The 22,122-nt window shown below is 43.3% G+C and overlaps 1 protein-coding gene across 4 annotated transcripts in view; it reads right to left on the bottom strand.

Moving 5' to 3' along the window:
- FSTL4 (follistatin like 4) overlaps positions 1 to 20,187 on the bottom strand; it is a 208,126-nt gene extending 187,939 nt beyond the window's left edge. For 2 of the 4 annotated variants that reach the window (XM_054287914.1, XM_054287917.1), the window contains exons 1-3: positions 20,118 to 20,187; positions 15,644 to 15,779; positions 5,208 to 5,241 (exon numbers count right to left, since the gene is read on the bottom strand). In XM_054287914.1, the coding sequence (XP_054143889.1) occupies positions 5,208 to 5,241; positions 15,644 to 15,772 (163 nt within the window). In that variant the 5' untranslated portion in view covers positions 15,773 to 15,779; positions 20,118 to 20,187. Of the gene's footprint in view, positions 1 to 5,207; positions 5,242 to 15,643; positions 15,780 to 18,346; positions 18,368 to 19,957; positions 19,980 to 20,117 lie in introns of those variants that run through there. The other 2 variants (XM_054287915.1, XM_054287916.1) reach the window with 2 other exon arrangements.
- Positions 20,188 to 22,122: the final 1,935 nt, after the last annotated feature.

Raw genomic sequence — 22,122 nt, 5'->3', positions numbered from 1 at the left:
TCCAGTAATGGGAAAAAACCAACATAATGGGAAATTAATAGGTGATTTACTACAAAAGTAATTACAGCTGACCACTTTGTGCTCCCAAAGGATTTCAGGACAGCAACTTATCATTCCTGCCAATTTTGGAGTGCCTGTCATCTTCCATGGAGAGACAAACATTTGAAGTGGGCAAAAAGAAAGGACAGAGTAAATAGAATTTCTGAAGGGCATTACTGTTTTATAACCATGAGTCAGTTTTTCATGTAGGACATAAAAACTGATGTCAAGTGAAGAATAATGAAATATTTCTTAAGCTGTTGGCTGGATCCTCTACCATTGCTAATTGATGCAGAGATTTTTCAATAAAACTCTAGCAACTTGAGAAAGCTCAGGGTGTACTACATTCTATTGCTCCACATTGTGATTAGGGATCACAGTGTGACAATGAGGATTCTGTATCTCCAATAAATACATACAAATAGGATATCCACAACACAGAGCTTGTGAAAACTTCAGACAAGTGTCAATTCAAAGAAGTTTTAATTCAAAGCACATATTTAAAGTTTGTATCTTTATGGCAGTGTGATGTCATCTGTCTGAATAAATCTAGAGTTGCATCTCATTTAATAAGATTATATGGTCAAAGCAGAAGCAATTTACTTGAACATTTCTTGGCTGAATGGTTTCAAAAGCATCTTTTGACACTAATTTGTTGAACGGATGATTGTGAACAACATAAAAACAAATTAAAACTTTTAAGTGCCTGGGTTAGGTTCTCAGCTAGTAAAAAGCAAAGGTGGTCCATTAATTCAGCAGAGCTTTGCTGATTTCTATCTACTGAAGACCTGGCTCTTTATGCTTAATGTGACTATACATATGCTTGAGCACAGTTCTACTCAGCAGACAATTTGTTCTAATACTCAGCATCCTTCAGCCCCACAGTGCCAGCTGAAATGGGAACATTTGTTAGCTCCAGAAGTTGCAGAATTAATTCCTATGTCCTTGCCATTAAAATAATTGGGGAAACCACTGGAGGCTCTGTTCTGCCAGACACGGGGAATTTGATAGACACAAATGTATGTGGCTTTTACATATAGAAGCTGTATGGCGTAATTTACAGCAACAGGTAAGTATTATGCATTCATGTACACTCATTACACAGGGAAAAGTCATCAATCTTTAAAATTAAACCCTGCCACTGTCCAGCCTAATGTCTGCAGATGCTCTCTACAAGCTTGGTCCCATTTCTTCCAATCTAGCACACACCCTTCAGTCTCCCAGTTTCCTGCACAGGGACTTCCCCTCAGACTATGTAGATTTTAGGAAGAAATTCTCCCCTGTGAGGATGGTGAGACGCTAGCACTTGTTTTCCAGAGAAGCAGTGACTGTCCTATCCCTGGAAGTGTCCAAGACCAGGCTGGACAGGGCTTGGAGCAGCCTGGGAACACAGAAGGTGTCCTGCCAGCAAAAGATGGCAGGAGGTGGAATGGGATGGGCTTTGAGGTTCCTTCCAACCCCAACTATTCTGACATCTCATCCTTTTCACTAAATGCCTCTGTGTCCACATGATCTGCACAAACTGCTGCTTTTCCCAGCTCCCTGCTCCTGTTTTGCTCTTCCCCATCTGCTCTCCTGCAGTATTACACTGCCCTGGACAGCAACGAGGAATGCGCAGGTTATTCCCCTTTCCTCTGCACTAAGGGCAGGAAAAATTAGGAAAAATTAACACAAAAATTAGAAAAGAGAAAAGTATCAGTTAGTGAAAAAAGATCTGGCTGCCCAAACTTGCCCTGTGATTTTAGTTCAACAGCGTAATATAACAGGGTGGTATTCAAATCCTGTGCTTGTTTATCACATGCTGGGGTTTCTTGAGCTTGTGTTTAGAGGTTTTTTGCATGGTTGGGAGCTTGTTTGCAAAGCACAATACCAAACCTGGCACCCTACCCCATATATTCTGGTTACCATTGCATGGACATAATATGGATGATAATATAATATGACCCACTACAGTGGGTCAATTGAGTGACCAACTCAGAGGCAAATTTCAAGTGAATTTAGAAAAATATTCCTGCATCTTCTAATCAAATCTCAGATTGAGGGTTTTCTCAATTAAAAAAATTATTTTTAGTCAAAAAGGGTAATATTTGCACACCAGTTAGACATCCCAGAAACCAAATAGTTCTGCAGCCATTTCCATTTCAATTGAGAAGAAAATCAGTCTCCAAACATCACTGAGAGGTGGCTGCCAGCTGCAGTCAGGGAAGCTTCTCTCCTCCATACCACAGCAATTAAAAGATCATGTAATTACTGCTGATCTCATGCCATGGAAGTAAAAGGAAAACCATTCATTGACTGTAATGGGCTTTGGAGCAGGTTCAGAATTTCTCCAGCATATGTAATCCTGATGCTTGGTAACCAAAACCTCACAGTTTAACTACACTCATCCACAACTAAAAAAGAAAAAAGTGTTTCCATGCTCAAAAACAATCAAGGCTTTGCTCCCTTTGAAAGAAAAGCGTCTGCTTTAAATCTAAAGGATTCAAACGTTTTGTCCCAAAATAAAGAAAAATTCTGAAAAGTCTAAACCACGATTGCCCCTCCTTTCACCAAAAGCTCTTTTTTTAATCATCTTGGATCATCCACAAGCCTGGGATAATAAAAGCAGATACAGAGTAAGTCTGCTGAGCTCCCACATTTGTGGGTGTTTCTGGGAGATATTTTTTAGTTTTTCAGCTTTTTATGAAAAAGCCAAAATTTCTACCAAGGGAATAGAACAAGGATAAACCCACAACTCCCAATCTCTTCCAATCATCTCATTTCCTCAGGTAAAAAACATTATCTGCAAAAATTACCATTTTTAGGGGGAAAAAGACTTCTTCAAAATCACCTCAAATCATATCACAAGACTTAGAAGAAATCCTTTTGTGTGCATAATAAACATTCTGACCCTCCTGTTATTTTTTTCCTGACACCAAATGATATCTGCTCTGTGCACATTTTAATACTGAACAGGTTTCTGAAGGAGCCTTTAGTTGAATTATTTTATAGGCACTATTGAGGAATAACTCCAGAGAGGAAGATACTTAAACATTGCTGAAAATCCCCAGGTAGCTCTGCAAATCCACAGGCTTTTGTTATCAAGAGGTATTTACCATGTTAGCATTTTCTTGACTTTTGAGGAGTTTGCAGTTCTTCAGACAGGCTTGATAATCCACATATTGCCTTGCTGGGCATAAGCCAAATTTATCTATACATCTTAACTCCCTCAGTTTCCATCCCCTTCACTCCAGCCATGGATCTAAGAAGGTTCTAACAGAAGTCCATTACATTGAATTCACTTCTGAAAAAAAAAGAATTATGGTTTTACCCCTTAAAATAAAAGTTAAGTCTTGCCCATCCTCTGGAAGCAGTGAGAAATCAGCCTCACTTAGCCTGGAAATTTTGTGTCTTGAGGCACTGATCTCCAAATTCAGTTATTGCTCTGCAGTAACATTCTCCAAGCACACAATCTGTAAACTCAAACCTGATTTCAAGAACTGCTATCTTTAAGCTCTCATATGTGTTGGTTACGTTCACTGTGAAGAAAGTTTTGGAAGCAGAACTCATATCTGAAAAAGGACTGGAGGTACATGCACAGGACTGGATCCAGCCTCTGTGCCTATAATGAACTGCACCAAAACTACAGCCAGGGCATGACTGAAATGTGTCCACACCCACAACACCAAGAGGTTTTCTGCACCCCAAAGCAGCCCTGACCCACCCAAGAGCCCTCATCAGGTTCACACTGAGGGAAGTACAACAGAGCTGGGTTTCTTCATGAAGAGTGGCAGAAATTTGATCGAACACACACATGCACTGGACACCTAAACCAAACAGATTTCACCTTTAGCAATAGCTGTATTTTTAATTAATTCAAGCCTCTCTGCTGCCTCAGCCTCACAGAATAAAAAAATCCCAAAAACTACAACAAAAAATTATTTGCCCAAATGACAATTTACCCTTGGACCTGACCTTCTTTGCTTATGCAGTAAAACCTTGGTGGTTACAACCTCTTCCCAACATATGGGATGCCTGAAACAATTCAAGAAGCTCTGGAAGGGAGCAGGGAATGCATTAATCCATTGAACAGCAGAGTGCCACCTGCTTCACATTCTACCAAGACAGATGAGGAAAGCAACTGCCTGATCCAGAAAACATCTGCTGAACAAAATCAAAATTAATGATAACCAGAATGAGCACTTTGATGGCCAATTCTCCCCCAGCTGCCCGGAGCCATCAAAGAGCCTCTCCTGGCAGAAGGCAATTGCTTCTGAGGCAGCAGAGTGCCCAGGAGCTGAGCTCAGAGCACCCTTGGGTGGAGCTGTGCTGGGCAGAGCATGGAGAGCCTGCTCTGCACCTTTTTCTCCCTGAAATTCTCCAGGGTTTGAGTTTAGCACAGAATGTTGTGGGTTGGAAAAGAGCTTTAAATCCATCCAGTTCCAACGCCCTGCCATGCCTTCCACTGTCCCAGGCCCGATGTCACTATAGGACACGAAACAACACAAGCACACACACACTGCTGCTTTCAAGGTGAAGAAAAGGGAAATCTATCTGAGTTTAACATTTATAGTTTTCCAAAAGTGACAGTGGATTGGAGGGTGAAAGTGCCACCTCTCCAATGACACTGGACAAACTAACAGTCTATGAAATTTATCTTCTTCCATAAAAGAATGCAAAACAAGGAGTTATTTACAGAAAGTGTGTCAGAAAGTTTGCTGCAAGAATGTAAACATCAGAAGGCTTAGAAAATCTTAAAAAATCAGAACAACAGCCCCCTCCAGCCTGGCTTTGAACCCTTCCAGGGATGGGGCAGCCACAGCTGCTCTGGGCAACCTGTGCCAGGGCCTCACCACCCTCACAGGGAAGAATTCCTTCCTAATATCTAATCTAAATTATCTTTCTTCAGCTTAAAGCCATTTAGGTGCCCTGCCAGCATCCAGACCTTGACATACACACCCAACACCATCATGAAATTCTGTGCTAAAATAGCAGCTTTTCATTGGGGAAAAAAAAAAAATCTACAATTTGCAACACTAAGAACTGTCAGACAAGCACCAGGCACAGACTGTTGGAAAACCCACAGCAGCACAACCTTTCAAGTGTGTGAACTCATGCTTATTTTAAAAAGTTACTGCAAGATACTCAACACCAACACACACACACTGAAAGAAAACCAGTTTTCCTACCTTTTCTTCTTGTAACTTCAAACCTTCTGGAGTCCTATAAGGAAAAAGAGAATTTTTTGTGGTGTTTTTTATTAAATGCAAGAATTGTTCAAAGGCAGGATGAACAACCCCCCCTAAAAACATCAATTACTGACCCAGGGAAGCATCTGTGAAGCTCAATACAATAACTGAGGAGCAATTACAAGCACACATTTCAGTTTGTCCACAGATATTTAATGGATAAATATAACACCTAAAATGACTCATCACTGTGTGATAAATTACATTGTAAAGCATAACATTTGTCTTGGAAATTGATTTTTTTTTCCCCCTCTCTTTATGTTAAAAGGGAGCAGTTAGGAGGGTTATTATTACTACACCGAAGATTTGGGGTTGAGGAAGGAGAAACCATTACAGATATTTTTAGCAGAGACTTCTGCAAATATCAGAATAATTTCAAAGCCACTGGACTACTCATGCTTAAAGCTGATGCTCATTTCAATCCATGCACACCTACATCATATTTTTGCATGTAATTTTTTTTTGCAAATCATCACAACCATCTCTAATATAGACACTTGTTTTAAAACAACACTGTTTCTAAAGGTATTGCATTTCCAGGCAACACTATCTGCTTATACTAATGGTGAGGCTTCAGAGGAATAAATATTTAATTCCACGCAGTAACACTATTTATGGGTTAATTACAAATACGTCCAGATTTCCATCATTGGAGCTATTTCTTGCAGCCAGTATTAGAACTAGAGGAATTGTGGGGACCATCTGGAGTGCTTCTGTTATGAGAGAGGTGGGGTTGTTCAGCCTGGAGGAGAAAGGCCCTGGGCACCACAGGCTGCTGTGCTGCAGGTCCCCATGGACTGACACAGAAATGCCTCTTTCTGCCTCCTGCCCCCTTCCAGAACCTTCTGGAAAGTCCCAGGGCAGGACAGAGCCACAGCTGAGGTCTCCTCCAGCCCATGGGCCACCTCCCATCACCCATGTCCTGCCCAAACACAGTGACAGTTTATTCTGCCCTTTGTCATCCCCTGTGCAGGCAGCAGATGCTGCTGCTCCTTCCTTCACACACCAAAGCTGCCTTCCCCAAAACAAACCTTCCACCACATCAGAGAAGGATCAGAACACCAGGAATGGCCTCCTTGGCACCCTTCAAGTCAGCTGAAGAGGATAATAAAAAAAAAAGGGTATTTGCTTATAAAAATACTGTCATTATTCCCTGTAGGATACCACCTCGGTGATCTTCAGCAATATATAAAATGGCATTCAGGATTAATACAGACTTCAAAGCATTTATCCTCTTTATGTAGCAGAGCTCTGAGCTATGCAGGCAGTTATACTCCAGGGACCTCTCTGAGCTTTTCAAAATATTAGTTTGAGAGGTGGGGCATGGGATAAAAAACCTCAGCTACAGCTGCTATCATTAGGGCTGTGTACATGCAATATATGCAAAAGAGGAGAATACTTTTAAAGTTCCCCAGAGCCCCTCACACTAACAAGCTGTTTGAATTCTCTGCAGTTCAAAAGCTTAGAAATACTAAAACTAATTACAACTATTATATTGATCAAAAGGAAATAGACTATCAAGGCTCTATTAAACAAACATCCAAGTCTCATCTCACTTTTATAAAATGCCCTTTTGTTATTTCCATGTCCGCACAGACATCATGAAAGACAAAGGATGGTCTTCAAAGTTTCCCTTCTTTTATTCTGCTCCCCTTATAATTGTAAGCTCTGATGAATATAAACTATCCAAAAAGAAGAAAAGCTTGTTAGAACTGCAGTGGGAGAACACGAGGTCAGGCTGCAAACCATCACTTGTTCTTGGGAAAACACAGCACTTGGAGCGTCCCCCAAAACATCCCTTCCCCAGAGAAACCCCCAATGACACTGAGAATGCTCAAGATTTCAGGAGGGTAGACAAAAAAAAAAAAAAAGGAAAAATGCCTGGCAGCCACAGCAGGGCTTAAAGTACAGTGCAAAAAGGCAGCAGCTCCAGGTAGGCTTCTCTTGAAGATGATACTGATCTCAACTTAAAAAAAAAAAAAAATCACATAGAGGTTTCAAAGATTTTAATAGTGTTACCCGTAGAGAACCAAACTATTTTGATAAAAATGACACCAAAGTTCTTGAATGCATTGCCTGAGGAATACTTTCCTGCAGAAGCCATAAAGCAGATGGTTATAAATGAGACTTATTTCATGGGCACCATTTAATGACTGCAAATTCCTTTAACTAAAAATCTAATTTTATCAGAGCATAAATCATCTGCTTTGAAGGAAAAAATTGTTTTGGATTTTCCATTCCTTCTAAAAAGCTTCTTCATGTACTGCTTAAAATAGCATTTCATTAGAGCAATACAACAGTTTTATTTGTCAAGGTTCACTTTTAGCACCTATTTCCTACTTTTTAATGCTAGTCAATTGAGTACAGAATGAAAGGTCCTTCTGTTCTGTATCTGAAGTACCTAATCACTATGTGGAAATCAATGCAGTATGTTTGCTTCAGGATTGCCTTTCACCAGACATGTAGCTATAGAAAAATTGCATCTCCAAAAGACCAACACCCCAGAGTCATCAGGTTTCTATTTCTACCTGGATTAGGAGGGGTGAAAATCAAAATCAAATAGAGTTCAGTAGCTGCTGTCAGACTGCTTCACTGCCCTGTAGCTGCAGTGTGTTGTACCAATGCCACTTACCAAATTTGTTGTACCAACACCTGTGTGAACCTGATGCCATTTAACAACTGCTTTGCACAAAGCCCTTTTCTGCTCTTACAAAAGGAATGCCAAGGCATAATAGTTGTTTTATGTTATATCTCCTGATTAATGATGAGTCATGGGTCCATGGATGAGCAGAGCACTAATGATAAATCAAATTTCATTCATAACAAACACGGAGCATTGGGAATTTCATTGTGCAGAGTTAAAACACAACATGAGGGAATACGCAACATGAAACAGTGCTTGGCAGCCAGTGTGCCACAAACAGGTTTTCCTGTGGTCATTAGCAATGGATGCAAGCAGCAAAAGCACTTTGGGGTTGTTTTGTACAGAACCACAGAATGATTTGGGTTGGGAGGAACAATAAAGCTCATCTTGTTCCAAACCCCTGCCACAGGCAGGGACATCTTCCACTACGTCTGTTCAAACTGGCCTTGAACACTTCCAGGGATGAATTCAGTATTGAGAGATTTTCACATGGCTGTGCATTTCCCCAAACAGGAACATTCCCTGTTTGTCCTGGCCTCTGATCCCAGTAGGGAATGATGCTGAGCATGGATCACCAAAGCAGATACCAACTGCCTCAAGCACAATATTCCATCAGATAACCTTGCAATAGTTTCAGTCTCTTGCCCTTTAATACTGATTTAGATTTAGTAAAAATGCAACCCTTTTTATAACTAAAATTTTATATAGGAGACTTGGGAAAAAATAACTGCAAAACTTAAAAAAAAAAAAAACAAAACAAAAAAAAACCCACAATCAGCAGCAAAAAACAATAAAACAATTAATGCAGCAGAAGAGGAGATGCAGAAGAACAGGTAACATTCCAGAGCCACAAGTTCCCTGCATTGCTGGCCCTACCAGACCCTTTGTGGGAGACAAGGCACTGCAAGCAGATAAATCAAACCCAGTCCCTGCAGCTGGGCTCCTGCTGGGTCTCACAATAAATCAGATGTTACCTCTGCACACTCCAGGTCTCCAGGGACCTGCTCTCAGGATCAGCCTAACTGCTGCACAATTTCCAAATATACAGTCCTAACTCATTTAGCAAATTAATAAAGAAGTGGCTGTTCCTATTAATAGATCACCATGCCATGGATTTTTTTCCTCCCTTCAGAGCCTTCTCCTCCTTATCTCCAGTGAGGGGTCATGCAAAGAAGACAGATTTAGATCAGATATTAGGAATTAATTCCTCCCTGTGAGGGTGGTGAGGCCCTGGCACAGGGTGCCCAGAGAAGCTGTGGCTGCCCCATCTCTGGAAATGTTCAAGACCAGGTTGGATGGAGCTTGGAGCAACCTGGGATAGTGGAAGGCATCCCTGCCTATTGCAGAGGGGTAGAATTAGACAAGTTTTGACCCAAACCAAACCATTCTATGAAATGACACTCAGTACAGGGCTGCTGGGACACTGCATGGGGACTGAAGCATCAGCACAGTATATGACTAATACACAGCTTAGTCTGGCAATCAGCATTTTCTCTCTTTTTTTTTTTTTTGATCAGGCATGAGGAAAAAATAGATCACATGCTGCTGTTTGGAGAAAGCTTGCTATCAGTGCAGACAGTGGCAATTTAGATTTGTACTGTCTGGTATGAACACAGAGGAACTCTGATGTCTCACATCACACAGCATCATCTGCTCATCCATACGGCAGCTAATTGAGATAATTACTGCATCTCTGATTTTACTCATTATTAGCTCTGGACTCCAGATGAGAAACCCAGGTATTGCTCCATAAATTTCCACATTGTGATGGGGAAGCCCATGGGACAGCTGTTTTAGAAATCCCAAATTTGTGGATATATTCTTTCTAATCTAAAAGCTGAGAATTGCCCTGCTTGGTGCTCAAAAGTACTTCAAGTAAAACTGCCTTCCTTTAAAAACTAATGCTACAACCTTTGTTTCAAAGGGATAATATGCTACATTTGGGAAAAAAAAATTGTTCAACATTTAGTCTTTTAAGGCAGAGTGGCTTCTGAACAGAATATGAGAAAGTTTAACTCTCTATCACATCAAAACCAACTTAAGATTGCCTTGATTCATTTTTGCAACATTATTTACTCTGGTCTTATTCTCTTCTTCACAATCATACCAGCATTTCCCCATCTCAGTATGATTTTTCACAGTTGCTCAACTGTGACATGAGAAAAACTTCCTGAAATTTGATTCCTGCAGTCAGTGAGTGCCACAGCTCAGCACAGAGCCACGAGCCCACATCCCTCTGCTCCCAGAGACAGCATCCAAGCATCCAAAACCCAAGGTCAGTAACACCCAATGCACCACAAACTGCTCCATGCAGCAGCAGGGACCTGTTCTCCTGGCTGGGAGGTGACAGCCCCCAGGAAAATGGGCAGTGCAGGAGCACCAGGAGCTATCTCACACTGCACCCTAACAGAAGCTTAAAAACAAAGAAAGCAGGATTTCTGTTCTGTAAGGGATGGCAAACAAGTGAGTTCCATCTTCAGATTGTGCTTTAGATGCATCTTGACAATCCCTGACACTATTGAGACATAACCACTCACGTAAACCAAAATTCTTCTAATTATCTGCTGTCACTCCAGTGTACAGTGACTGCCTTCTTCCAAATTTCATATTTTCTAGTACTTCAAGAGCATCCTGTAAGATACAACATTTATTAAGCCCTCTGAGCACACAGAAGAAAGTGGAGAGGGAGGTTGGGGATGCAGAGGAAGGACCTCAACACACCTAATGTAAATATTATCAAAATATTCCACAGCACCTTGAGCTGCAGATGCTCTGGTAACCAGCACTCAGAGCAAAAGCTTCTCATCTCCACAGGGACAAGATACCTGTTAAGATTTAGGATGCTCTACAAAAAAGCAATTACTGCTTGTTAGAGATACCACAGAAATGCAGGTAAAAAGGAGTAAACTATCACTACATCCCAAAGTGATAGAAAAATAAACTTAAGTCTTGTCTCCCTGTACTTTCATTAATGCTTGAAGCAGCAGTGGGCTGTGGCACAGTATAGACTTAAATTTAAATCTGATTTTCTTCCTTTCTCCAAACTGAAAAGCAGGAAGAACACTCAAATGGCAGACAATACATTACTATTATTAACAGTTAAAATAAATACCAGGATATTAGATCTTCAACTGTATATAAAATTTATACACTGTGCCTGTTTTATTCCAAGCTCATCCTCTGAAATTGCGTCTGTATTCGAATTAGATGCAAAAAGCTTTTATCAAAAAAAGCCTTCGCAATTTTTTAACTTGCTTCAGAAAGAAATCCCTTCCTAGTCTGTCAGATTAGGAAACATGACTTTGCTGGGGGAAGGAGCCCAAAATCATCCCTATGAATCCCTTGCTGCCCAGAATAACCTACTGTCATCTTCATATGCAGCAGTAAGTGATGCATCATTTAAGAATCTGAATATAACTAGAAATTTCAGCAATAATTGATACTCTTAGACAAGCAGGGTTGAGGCTTGTGAGTGGACTCCAGAGAAAGGTTGGATTCCAGTTGGGCATGAGGGCACTGAAGGGCTGGTCTGATCCAGCTGTTTGCTGCACATTTATACTTGGAGATTTTGAGCTGTCCAGGTGCCACAGAACCACAGAATGGTTTAAATTCAAAGGGACCTGAAAGATCATTCAATTCCAACCCCTTGCCAGGGGCAGGAACACCTTCCACTAGAGCACAGAGCCCCATCCAGCCTGGCCTTCAACACCTCCAGGGATGGGAATCTGTGTTCTCATTCAAGTATCAATTAATGAATAAAACCAATGGATAGCCAACAGAGCCAACACCTGCCAAATGCCAGCAAGAAGAAGGTTAAGGTGCCCTGAGAAATGAGCCCATGGAGCATCACCTGTGAGCTCTGTGCAGAGGAGCCTCCGCAGGGACACAGCTCCTCTCCCCACAGGAGCGTGGGGGCTCTGCATGGGTTCCTGAGACTCCTCAAGTAGGAGGATGGGTGGCAAAAATAGCACAGCATGAAAGGCAAATTAAAGCAATTAAGTATTTCTAGAAACCACAGAGCAGTTATGGTTCTGTAGCCCTAAACAGACCGCAGAATTCCTGCCAGCCTTTACTGTCACTGCTCAGGAGCTTGGTGACATCCAAGCACTTAAAAATGCAGCACAAAACAACTCCCCATGTACCACAAAACAGAATTATTCTCCACTTTCACACTACCAAGCTAGGACAATATTATTCAAAGCTACCCACCAGCAGTGCCCCAGAAAACATAACACAGAATTTAAATTTCCAAAATGAAGCTCTGTGATGATGTATAAAAGGAGCTCTGCTCCTGGAAGGGCTGATGAAGACCTGCAGCAGTGCTCTGCTCAGTTTAGGTTCACAAAAGGAGATGCAAGCTCTGCCCTAAGAACCATGGCAAAACCAGCTTGGCTTCAGCATGCACAGGAAATCAGCCTCTCACAGAGAAAGCAGGGAATGGGAGAAGCTGGCTGTTAAATTTCAGATGCTTTGCAAAATACATCAGGGGGCTGAAAAAAATCAGCCTGAGCAACTGGTGTGGATTACGTGGTAGAGACTGAGCAGACCAGCACTGCTGGCTTTCCATCAGAACCTCCTGGCCAAGTTCTCCTCCAAACCCAAACTCCAGGGTTATTTCAGATCCAGACTGTTTGTCTCTTTTCTGCTCATACTGGAAACTCTCTTCACTACCACTGGCAATGACTCAAAAAGCTGCATTTTTTGAGAATTCTATTCTAGAAGGAAGAGGTGACCCCAGATCACATCACCTGGTGTATCATGGGATACCCAAAGCCCTTCTGAGCCAGCACAGAGCTGCCCATGAATTGTAGTCACCTCTAGAACATCCAACTTGAACATGCAATCAGACTTACTGAAGGCAGAAGCAAAAACTTGTCCAAAACCAACACTCCAGAGCAGTAAGTTCTACATATCTGATACTTTGGCTTACATTCCACTGAACAGGATTTAATCTCGTGATGGTCCAGCCCTGAGGAGCTTCACCCAAGTCCACATGCAATGCCCAGAAGCCTCAAGAGCTTTCCAGCAACCCCTGGAACCAGCCGATGAGACATTCCACACAACACAGCAGGAGTCTCCAAAATTAATACAAACCAGGAATGTTGCAGCTCTCCAGTCAAACACTAATGCTGTCTTTTCTAAATTAGGTTTTCTATTTTAGCTCTTTCATTGAAACTGGAATTTCATACTGCATATACACATTTATTAACTATTCTAATCAGGACTAACAATATTCCAGAAAAGAAAGCTCTTCTCGGGAACACCCCATAAACTTGAGGGGTGAAGGGCTGCACATCAAGAAAAACACACACAATTTTTATATTAGAGGGTTGGTTTCTGATCAGAAAACCTTGTAGTCTTATTTTCTTTAATAAATTCAAAGCACAGCTGCAATAATTCTACCACATACCATGGAGAAATTGATTTAGCAATCTGAACATAAATTAAGCAATGTTTTTGATTCAGTAAACTTGTTCCTATGTAGATCAGAACAAGTATTAGTGAAGGTCAGTGACCCATACCCACGTATTTGCTTTGATGAGGTTCACAGGAATTTTCCATCAGAGCAGACTTCAAAATTATTTGACCTGCAAATTAACATTTTACTCATTTTTAAAGCAGTTTTAGCGACTTGCTAGGAGCATTTCTAGTTGTGATTTAATCTTTTTAATGCATATTAATGGATCTATGTATTAATCAAACCATAAAATTTGGAACCTAACAAACTTCTCACGGATAGGGAGGTCCAAATTGAACAAAGCCCTATAATGTTAGAAAAGGATTTCAGTGACTAGAAAGGTATTATGGATAAACTATTTTCTGAAAGAGAAAGTAACTGCTGTTTACTCTCAAAAGGTGATTATCTCAGTTTCACTGACCTATCTGAAAGTTATGCTCAGAGCATTCAGATTAATTTTGGTGTTTGGTGCCACACTGTATAAACACTATTCCTTGTGGAAACAAGTTTTCTGTACAGATACTTTTTTCAAAAATCTGATTTATAACTTACATTTCTTGAATCTATTTTAACTGCATTCTTTGTACATTCATGATTTTAATATTCACATTTGTTAAATTCTGTGCAAACCTGAGCAAATACATTCTTAGCTGAGATCCTTCCACCTCAAGCAAGATCAAGTAATTGGTACAATAACATTATGGTCTTTAGAGAAAGATCAAATGAATTAATGTCTTTCAAGTAATATAATAATTGTATTATTTATGTTAAATTAAATTGAGTAATGAATTTAATTCCTCAGAGCAACTTTCTTAAAAATTCTTTACTAATGTGCATTAGTAAAGAATGAGACTTTTTTTACCTGCACAAGCATGCAAAATATTTAATATTTTTTAATAAAAAAGGAAAATTGAGCAGAGATTCTGCAAGAACAGGTTAAACAAAGTGCCAGTGTACTACCTAACCCTACACAGCAGCAAAATAACAGTGGAGGTGTGGAAGGGGGCTGTTGTTCACTTTCACAGAGCAGAGGTTGGAAACCTCAAGGATAAAATACACCTGAAACAGACCTCTCAGCTGTAGAACATCCAACACCACTGAAATTACTTTTGAGCCCTTCTAAGCAGCAAAAAGCACTTTTTTAATTGGCTAAACTATAATGCAGATAACTGGGTATTTGTAGAGAGAGTGTGACTGGGAGAAATGGGATCCTCCAACTACAACCAAATCCCGAGGTTTAAATAGATCCAATTGCAACATGAATCCATCAAGGGCTTATCATTAGCCTGGCACTGACTGATGTGTCTGCCAGCACATAAGTGTTCAAGGCAATGGCAGCTAAAAAATAGCCAAGTGTCCTTTTCCTGTCCTTCTGCACCATCTCTCACTTTCAGACATTTGAGCAACCATTTAGGGAACATACAGGAACTAATTAAATAGCTAAAATTGTTTCAGCATTCATTCATCATTTACAGCTCAACAAAGTCACAGTTCCAGATTTTTGTGGCTTTTATTCACACGTCTCAGCCTGAGACTTGTGACAATCTGAGCGTACATCTGTGCCACAAGCAGTGCTGAGCTCTGGCTCAGAAATCCAGAGTCCTGCTGGGACAGGGACTGCTCTATGCACACCCCTGTGACAGCAGCCAGCACTGTCACCTTCAGCACTGGGAACAGGCTCAGCTGCTTCTGCACTCCCTGAGGGCAGCACTGAGCCCCGAGGAGGCAATGCTGTCCTGCCCCAGCAAGATGGGCTCTGGGGTGGAAGAGATTTCTACTCATTACAGTCACTGTTCCCTGCTCCCTTTCCCATTCCTCTGTGCTTCACAAAGGTGTCACATCAGGAAGTCTGGAGGAAAACACTTTGGGCAGGAATTTTGCTGATTCTCTCAGAACCACCTATGGCTCAGCTTTCCTTCAAAAGAGCTTTTTTTAGGTTTCACCTAAATGTCCACTGACCCAAGCGAAGAGCCAGGACAGTTTTCTTGTTAAATTTAGCTTCACTGATGTCAGCAGCCCCAGGACACAGCACACCATAAAGTCTTTGGGGCAAAGACAGCATCTCCACAACAGCCAGATGCATAATTTCACTTCCAGATGATGTCAATAAACCCAATAAGTGTAAGAGTTTCTATTTACTGACCTCCTCAGGAGGTGTTTAATACAAATACATTCCGATAAGCCCACACTTGTTTTCTGTTTGCAATATGGAGAGCCTGCCCACAGCCCAAGAACAGAAACCCAAGAGCTGCAGCAGCAGCAGGTGTACAGTACCTCTTGATGCAACCTCCCCACATCCGAATACAGGCTCCTGCTCTGGTCCACATCCATCCATCCCCTCGTGACCAGTGGGAAAATCCCCAGCAGTACAAGAGAGCACCAAAAGCTCCTTGGTGGCATCATTTCGAGTCTGTTAAAAAAACAAAACAAAAAGGAACAGTTATAGAACATTCATCTTGCAACAAAACCCAGCTCAGGTTTGGCAACACAGAGGCTTCAGCTGACAGTGTCCATCCACACTCAGTGCCCACAGAGCTCTACAGACTCCAGTGTACTGGCAATGAATCCCCATAATGTAGTTATTTTACCCCAAAACTCTCTTCCTCAGGGCATGCTGTTCCCAACCTGCTGCCACACAGCACCTGCAGAAACAGAGTCCTGGGATTTCTGTAATGATTGTGGCCAAAAGCAAACCACAGCAAAATAGAGTCCTGTGGTACTGCAGAAGCCAAAGGGCAAATTTCATCCCTTCTCCAGAGCCCCCAGCAGCACAGGGTCACTCACAGTCAGGGACTCACACCTGCACCCTCAGCAGATTTTCAGAAAATGCCAGACACACACCTTTGCTTCTCTGACTGCTGGAGGCTCCCAGCAATGTGACAGAAAATAATATCATCATTCCCCTCAGACTCAGAGGGGGACACTGCCTTGAGCAGACACAGCCACTGGCAGCCCCCTTGGCTACAATCAGGTGTGTGGGGTGAGCAAGGACTGAGAGCTCACACCAGCACACAGGGACAGTCATCATCCTCCCAATGAGGATACTGCCCAGATGGTCACCAAACACACCCAAACTACAAAGACACAAAGTAAGTCCTGTCCTGAAGAGGGCTGATGTGTTTCTCCAGCCATGACAGAGGTGAGTCCTACCTGGGTCTGATTTCTGCACTCCAATTCCTCTGACCCAAGCAGAGACATTTCCAATCCCTCCCACACACACTCCACTCAGGAGCAGCACCATCTCCCTGGCAAAAGCTCACCACAGCCCCACATCATCTGTGGGGAACTGGAGGGATTCTCACTAAATCTGCATGCACTTTGAGCAGTGGTTCTTGTCTCGTGTAGTTTTTTAATGAATTTGGAAAGAACACCAATGCAGTTACTCAAAGTGGTGTCAAAAGGAACTCCTGTGTTCCACACACCACAACCCAGCTCGAACAGGAGCTGTGCTTCCTCCATAACAATAACACAAGATTGTGTCATTACTTTCTACAATTAAAATACCAAAGGAATATTCAGGCCTGGAACCATTTCTGAGATGGCTGAGGAAGGCTAAAACGGACCCGTTAATGAAGCATAACGACCCCTAATGAAGTGACAGCATTTCTACAGGCTGCTGCCTGGCTGGAGCCATGCACATCAACAAGGAGGGTTACCTGCTAATGGCCAAATCCAGCCAAGCTGAATTAACTCACCATGACATACCTTGTCTTGACAAGATGCATTTTACAGTGTTTTCATGCCATGGATTTGCCACAGGGTACATCCAAGCCATGGTGCATCACTCCTAATTTTGGAGCCGTGGCCATGTACACCAGCAGTGACAATCTTAGGTATTTTGTTTGCTCAAAGACACACCACCAGTAGATTGAGCACAGCAAACAGCACCCAGAGAGCTCAGGCAATGCCTTTTCTTGGCACTAATGTAAACACACTGAACGAACAGCATTCAGGATGAAATCAAAATTTATTAGTCTTTCTAAATTCCAATTATGAACCTCAGATGTAATGTTACTGGGGCTACAAATAAATATTTAATAAACCAAAGTCACTACATCAATAAGAGACAAGTACATTGTTACTTTATGAATTGCTATTGCACAGGAACATTGTTTCTCACAGGGTTTTGGGGTTTTTTTTTTCCCAGTAATAGAGGTATTTTGAGCACTCAGTTGATTCCATCACTACAAATAACATAGCAGTTCTAGAGACCTCTGAATCATATCCTGCCTGAAATTACAATCCTGGAGCAAAACAGGGAAATCACTAGTTTAACATATATTTAATAAACAACTGACAGAAAGCACTAAGGTATCTGTATTAGGATCTGTAACACTGATAAAACTGAAAGGGCAGACTCTACCTGATACAAACTCTGCTTGCTTTATAAATAGAATTTCTAGATCATCTTTAGTCAGTTTAGAAATTGCTTATTTTTATTGCATGCTGACAGCACACTAATTGCTCTCAGTCACAGTAAGAGGAGGACACATTAATACACATTATATATCTTAATAGCCTCAATCAAGCAACAAATACGTACCATAGATATCAACAGAGAGCTTACTCTGGAGTCACACAGCATTTTCATGGCACTTGGCATCCTAAACCAGAGCTCAGCACTGCCCTACCCTGAGCTAAAGGGAAGGCTCCTTGCAGAACCCAGTCTGCAGCTACACCATAAAATACACTATCAGACTGCAGGCTCCAAGTTCCCTGAAGTCAACAGAAAAACTCAAATTGATTGAATAGATCCAGACCACCCCTGTAAGCTCAGGCAAGTTTTACTATCCATTTCCTTTCCTCACTCAAGGGAGGGACAGATTTGCTGGATTTGAGCTTGTAAGGAGATCACAGTCCAGAGAAATCAAAGCTTGCATATGGAAATGTCTGCATAAAACAAGCAGTTGTACTCAAAAGAAAGAATAAATATTAGCTCTTGATAAAGAATATACTATGCAAAGCCATGAAGTTTACCTGCAGGTTGTGGTTTCCTCCTCTGAGCTAGAGCAGCTTTCCTTGCAGCTGGCACTGCTCTAGCAAGAATCACAAGTGCAGCAGCACCAGGCTATGCACTGTCATCTGAAGCAGCTCAAACACGATGGCAACAGAAAAACACCCATCCCAAGGCCAGATGTGTCTGGGCAGGCACCAACACACAGGGAGAGCCTCCAATTTCAAGCAAATGGCTGCAATGTCTCCAGTGGAAGAGCAGCAAGCAGATGCCAGCCAAAAACAAGCACAGGTTGTAGGGTACAGGCTTGGGAGCTACTCAAGCAAAAAGGGTCACCTTGAAAAACAACAGGGACCAAGCATCTTGGTCATTTGAGTGGAGAACAGCACAAACTGTTTAAAGCATTTCTGTGACAGGCAACAACCACATCCTGCAGTGATCCCACAACTTTCTCCTCCGTAACAAAAGCTTTACAAATTCAATTACAGTGACCACAATGAGATTAAAAAATTTGCCAAAAGCAGTTATTGGTTTTGTTTCAGGACTACTAAAATTGCAGCTTATTTGAGAAATTACTGGTTTGTAATGCCTTTCAATAATTTCCAACAAGCTTCACATCAGAAAGAGGCTGAACTTAATTATGTGAAGTTCTGACTGTTACTATAGCAAAAAGAAAACACTTGGACATAACTATTACCTCTGTTCAAAGTGATGCTATTAAAACCAGATAAGAATCTGGTCCTTAGTTCCTGTCATCAACCTTTCCAATTGCTCCAGCCTTATCTAAGCAGCGTTGCCATTGCTGGCAAAATAATTTCAACATCCATAATTTCTTGTTAAATGCTATAGAACTAAGCTACAAAATTAAGCAGAAAAGCCAATTGTTTTGGCAAGACATAATGAAACCGAATAATTATTCAGTAAGCTGTCTGCAGTTAAATACTTAAAGTTTGGGTGCATTAGGAGCTCATTGGAATCAGCTTTGATGCTTAAGGACAAACCGGACTTTTCATTTGAGCAAAAGCTACTTAAAAATATTTCTTTTTATTAAATTTAATAAGATTTCATTTCATTGAAATTTCATTCTCCAAGAGACTTCAATGCTCCGGAATAAATCTGGGGAGCATCAATCCAACAAGGATGCAGGACTACCAAGAAACTCCTGAACCACGCAGAGATTTCGCCTCGGTTTTCAAAGGCCCCACGGCACGTTTCCAAACCGCTTTGTTCCGAGGTGACACACGGAGGGATCGCACCGCATCCCTTGCTGGGGCAGCGCACGGCGGGGCACCGGGCACCGCTCCCGCGCTCGGGCCGGCCCGGGCCGCCACCGCCGGCCCCCGGCGCCACCCGGCGGCCGAGCCGGGAACCGCCGGCCCCACTCGCGACCGCGCCGGGACCCGCGCCCGAAGCCGGACCCGAACCCGCGCCCACCGAAGGCGGCCCCGCCGGGCGAGCACTGCGGCACCGCGGGCCCGGAGCGGCAGCGGCGTCCGCCCCATCCCATCCCATCCCACGGGCGGCACGTCCACGGTGCGACACGCGAGGCACGGCGCAGAGGTCTCCGCTCGCAGCGCAGCGCAGCCCGTCCCGCCCGCTCCGCCGCCTGCCGGCCCCGCGGCGGGCACACACACCTGTTAGCTGGCCCGGCCCGCGGGGTGAGCGCTCGGCGGCACCGAGAGACCCCCGGCCCCCGAGGAGCGGACAGCGCAGGGAAGCGGGGATGGGGACGCGGGAGGGGATGGAGATGGGGACACAGCGTGGGGCTGCGCGGGTCGCTCCCGCCGCACTCACCTGGGCAGGAGCCAGGGCAGGGTTCGCTCCGTTCGGGCGGGGTGGAGCGCGGCGGGGCCGGTGCGGGCAGTGCGCGGCGCGGGCCGGGCCGGCCCTATTTCTGCTCTCCGGGCCGGAGCCGCCTGACGTCAGCGCCGCATTTGCATATTCCGCCCAATCCCGGCACCTGTGCGGGCGGCGGGACCGCCCCGGGGCTGGGGGGCAGCGGGGCCGGGCACCGGCACCGGCACCGGCACCGGCACCGGCACCGGGCACCGACACCGGGCACCGACACCGGGCACCGGCACCGGCACCGGCACCGGGCGGGAGCGAGGGGGGTCAGCAGCATCCCGGAGCCGTGCCGGGAGCGAAGGGGGTCAGCAGCATCAGGGGATGCTCGTGGGGCCGCGGGCCGCCCCTCGTTCTGATCGCCCCCGGCAGCTCTGTGCTCGCAGAGATGCTGCGGGGCGATGCGTGCCCGGAGCTGGCGACACAGGACCGCTGTCCCCTCGCTGCGTGGCCGTCTAACGGGGGAGAAATCGTGGGACAGCGGATTGTCTGCGGTGGGACGCCGTGACTTGCCACAGCAGGCACTGCGCGGCATTGGGCTGCGCTGGAGGTGTGCCTTCTATTCCCACGTAACCGTGTTTATAAAGAGAGGCAAACATTAAAATTCATTCATTCTCCCCTTCTTCATCTCATTAAAAAAAAAATCAATATAATAATTTCTTATCTAGCTTTTAACAAGGATGTTTGCACGAGCAGGAGGCATGGCAGGACCACAGAACCACAATATGTGGGTATTTGTACCAAAGACTGCAAGGAGGTTTAGGCAAAGGTGATGGAGCGCTCAGAACTAGCAACTGGAGAGGAGCAGTCTAAAAGACCTGATAAAACATGTCAAATTTTGTGTTTCTTCCTGTAAAGAATCTTACAGCCTGCAGAATTAGTTTGGATTTGCTTCAGCATGAAAAGGACAGGATCCCCCTCATGGCTGGTAGACATGGGCTACTCTGGGAAACTGGGTCTAAGTCCAGGAGAAAATGTGCTTAGTAAAAAATCATTTCACAAAATTCAGCACAAAGTTGCAGAAGCGGCTCTTTCATTACTAAACTTGGGGGATTTTATTTTCTATTTTCTCTGCAGGAAATACCAAGTGATCAGACTGGTTGGTTTTCCAGAACCTTTGTTTCTGGCCTGTTAAATCCAATACCACTAAAATATTTTCAGTGTTTGCAAATAAATGGAGCTTTTTCTCCCAAACTGTCACAAAGGCTCATAGGGATTTGTTATTTTGTGGTTACCTTCTTTAGGACAATATGAAATTGCAGATTTAAGGTTTGGATTTTAAAAAGAAATCACAAATGCAATCTAAAAAATGGAGTATCCACAGTGAATTGTGCCCAGGCAACATAAGAGAGGTCTTTGCAGAGTGTCCTGGAAGAAATGAGTCTGTATTTCATAGGTGCCCTATAGGTTTAAGAGATCTGAGGTTTTAAAAAAATAACACTGAAATCTAATCAGCAACAAATAGGATATCTCTGGTGAGATCTTTTTTTTCTTTCCTGAGAGAAAAAAAATTGGAAATAATATCAGTGCAGACAATTCTTCCCCATTTCCTGAAGGGAAGGAAGAAAAGTCTCTCCACTTACCAGCATCATTTTTTTCTATGAAAATATGTCTGTGCTGTCAATTTGAAGTATTTACTAATCTCTCTGTATCTCTTCAAGTCGGACATAAATACAAGATGCATTAGTAGACATCTGAAGTATCTGCACAGCCTGTGCTTATTTATATCCACACATGCTGGAAGATACAGAGTTCCTTCCCCACCAGCAGCTTGCCTGGGTGATATTTGCCACCTCACTTTCGTAGCAGGAGGAACATTTTGCTCATTTTACATCAACTGATGCAGTTTTCAATGCACGGGCTGGGGCTGCTGTGTTTCTCAAGAGGCTGGCAGAGTGAGCTGTGGGCAGTGCCACGAGCCTGCCAGGACCTCCCCGTGCCATCAGCTGTGTACCCC

Source organism: Melozone crissalis, unplaced genomic scaffold (assembly GCF_028551555.1).
Source record: "Melozone crissalis strain CALT ecotype California unplaced genomic scaffold, PUWL_Pcris_2 ptg000061l_1, whole genome shotgun sequence".
Taxonomy (NCBI): domain Eukaryota; kingdom Metazoa; phylum Chordata; class Aves; order Passeriformes; family Passerellidae; genus Melozone; species Melozone crissalis.
Note: the sequence above shows the minus strand (reverse complement) of the source record. Positions and strands in the feature narration are given on the sequence as shown.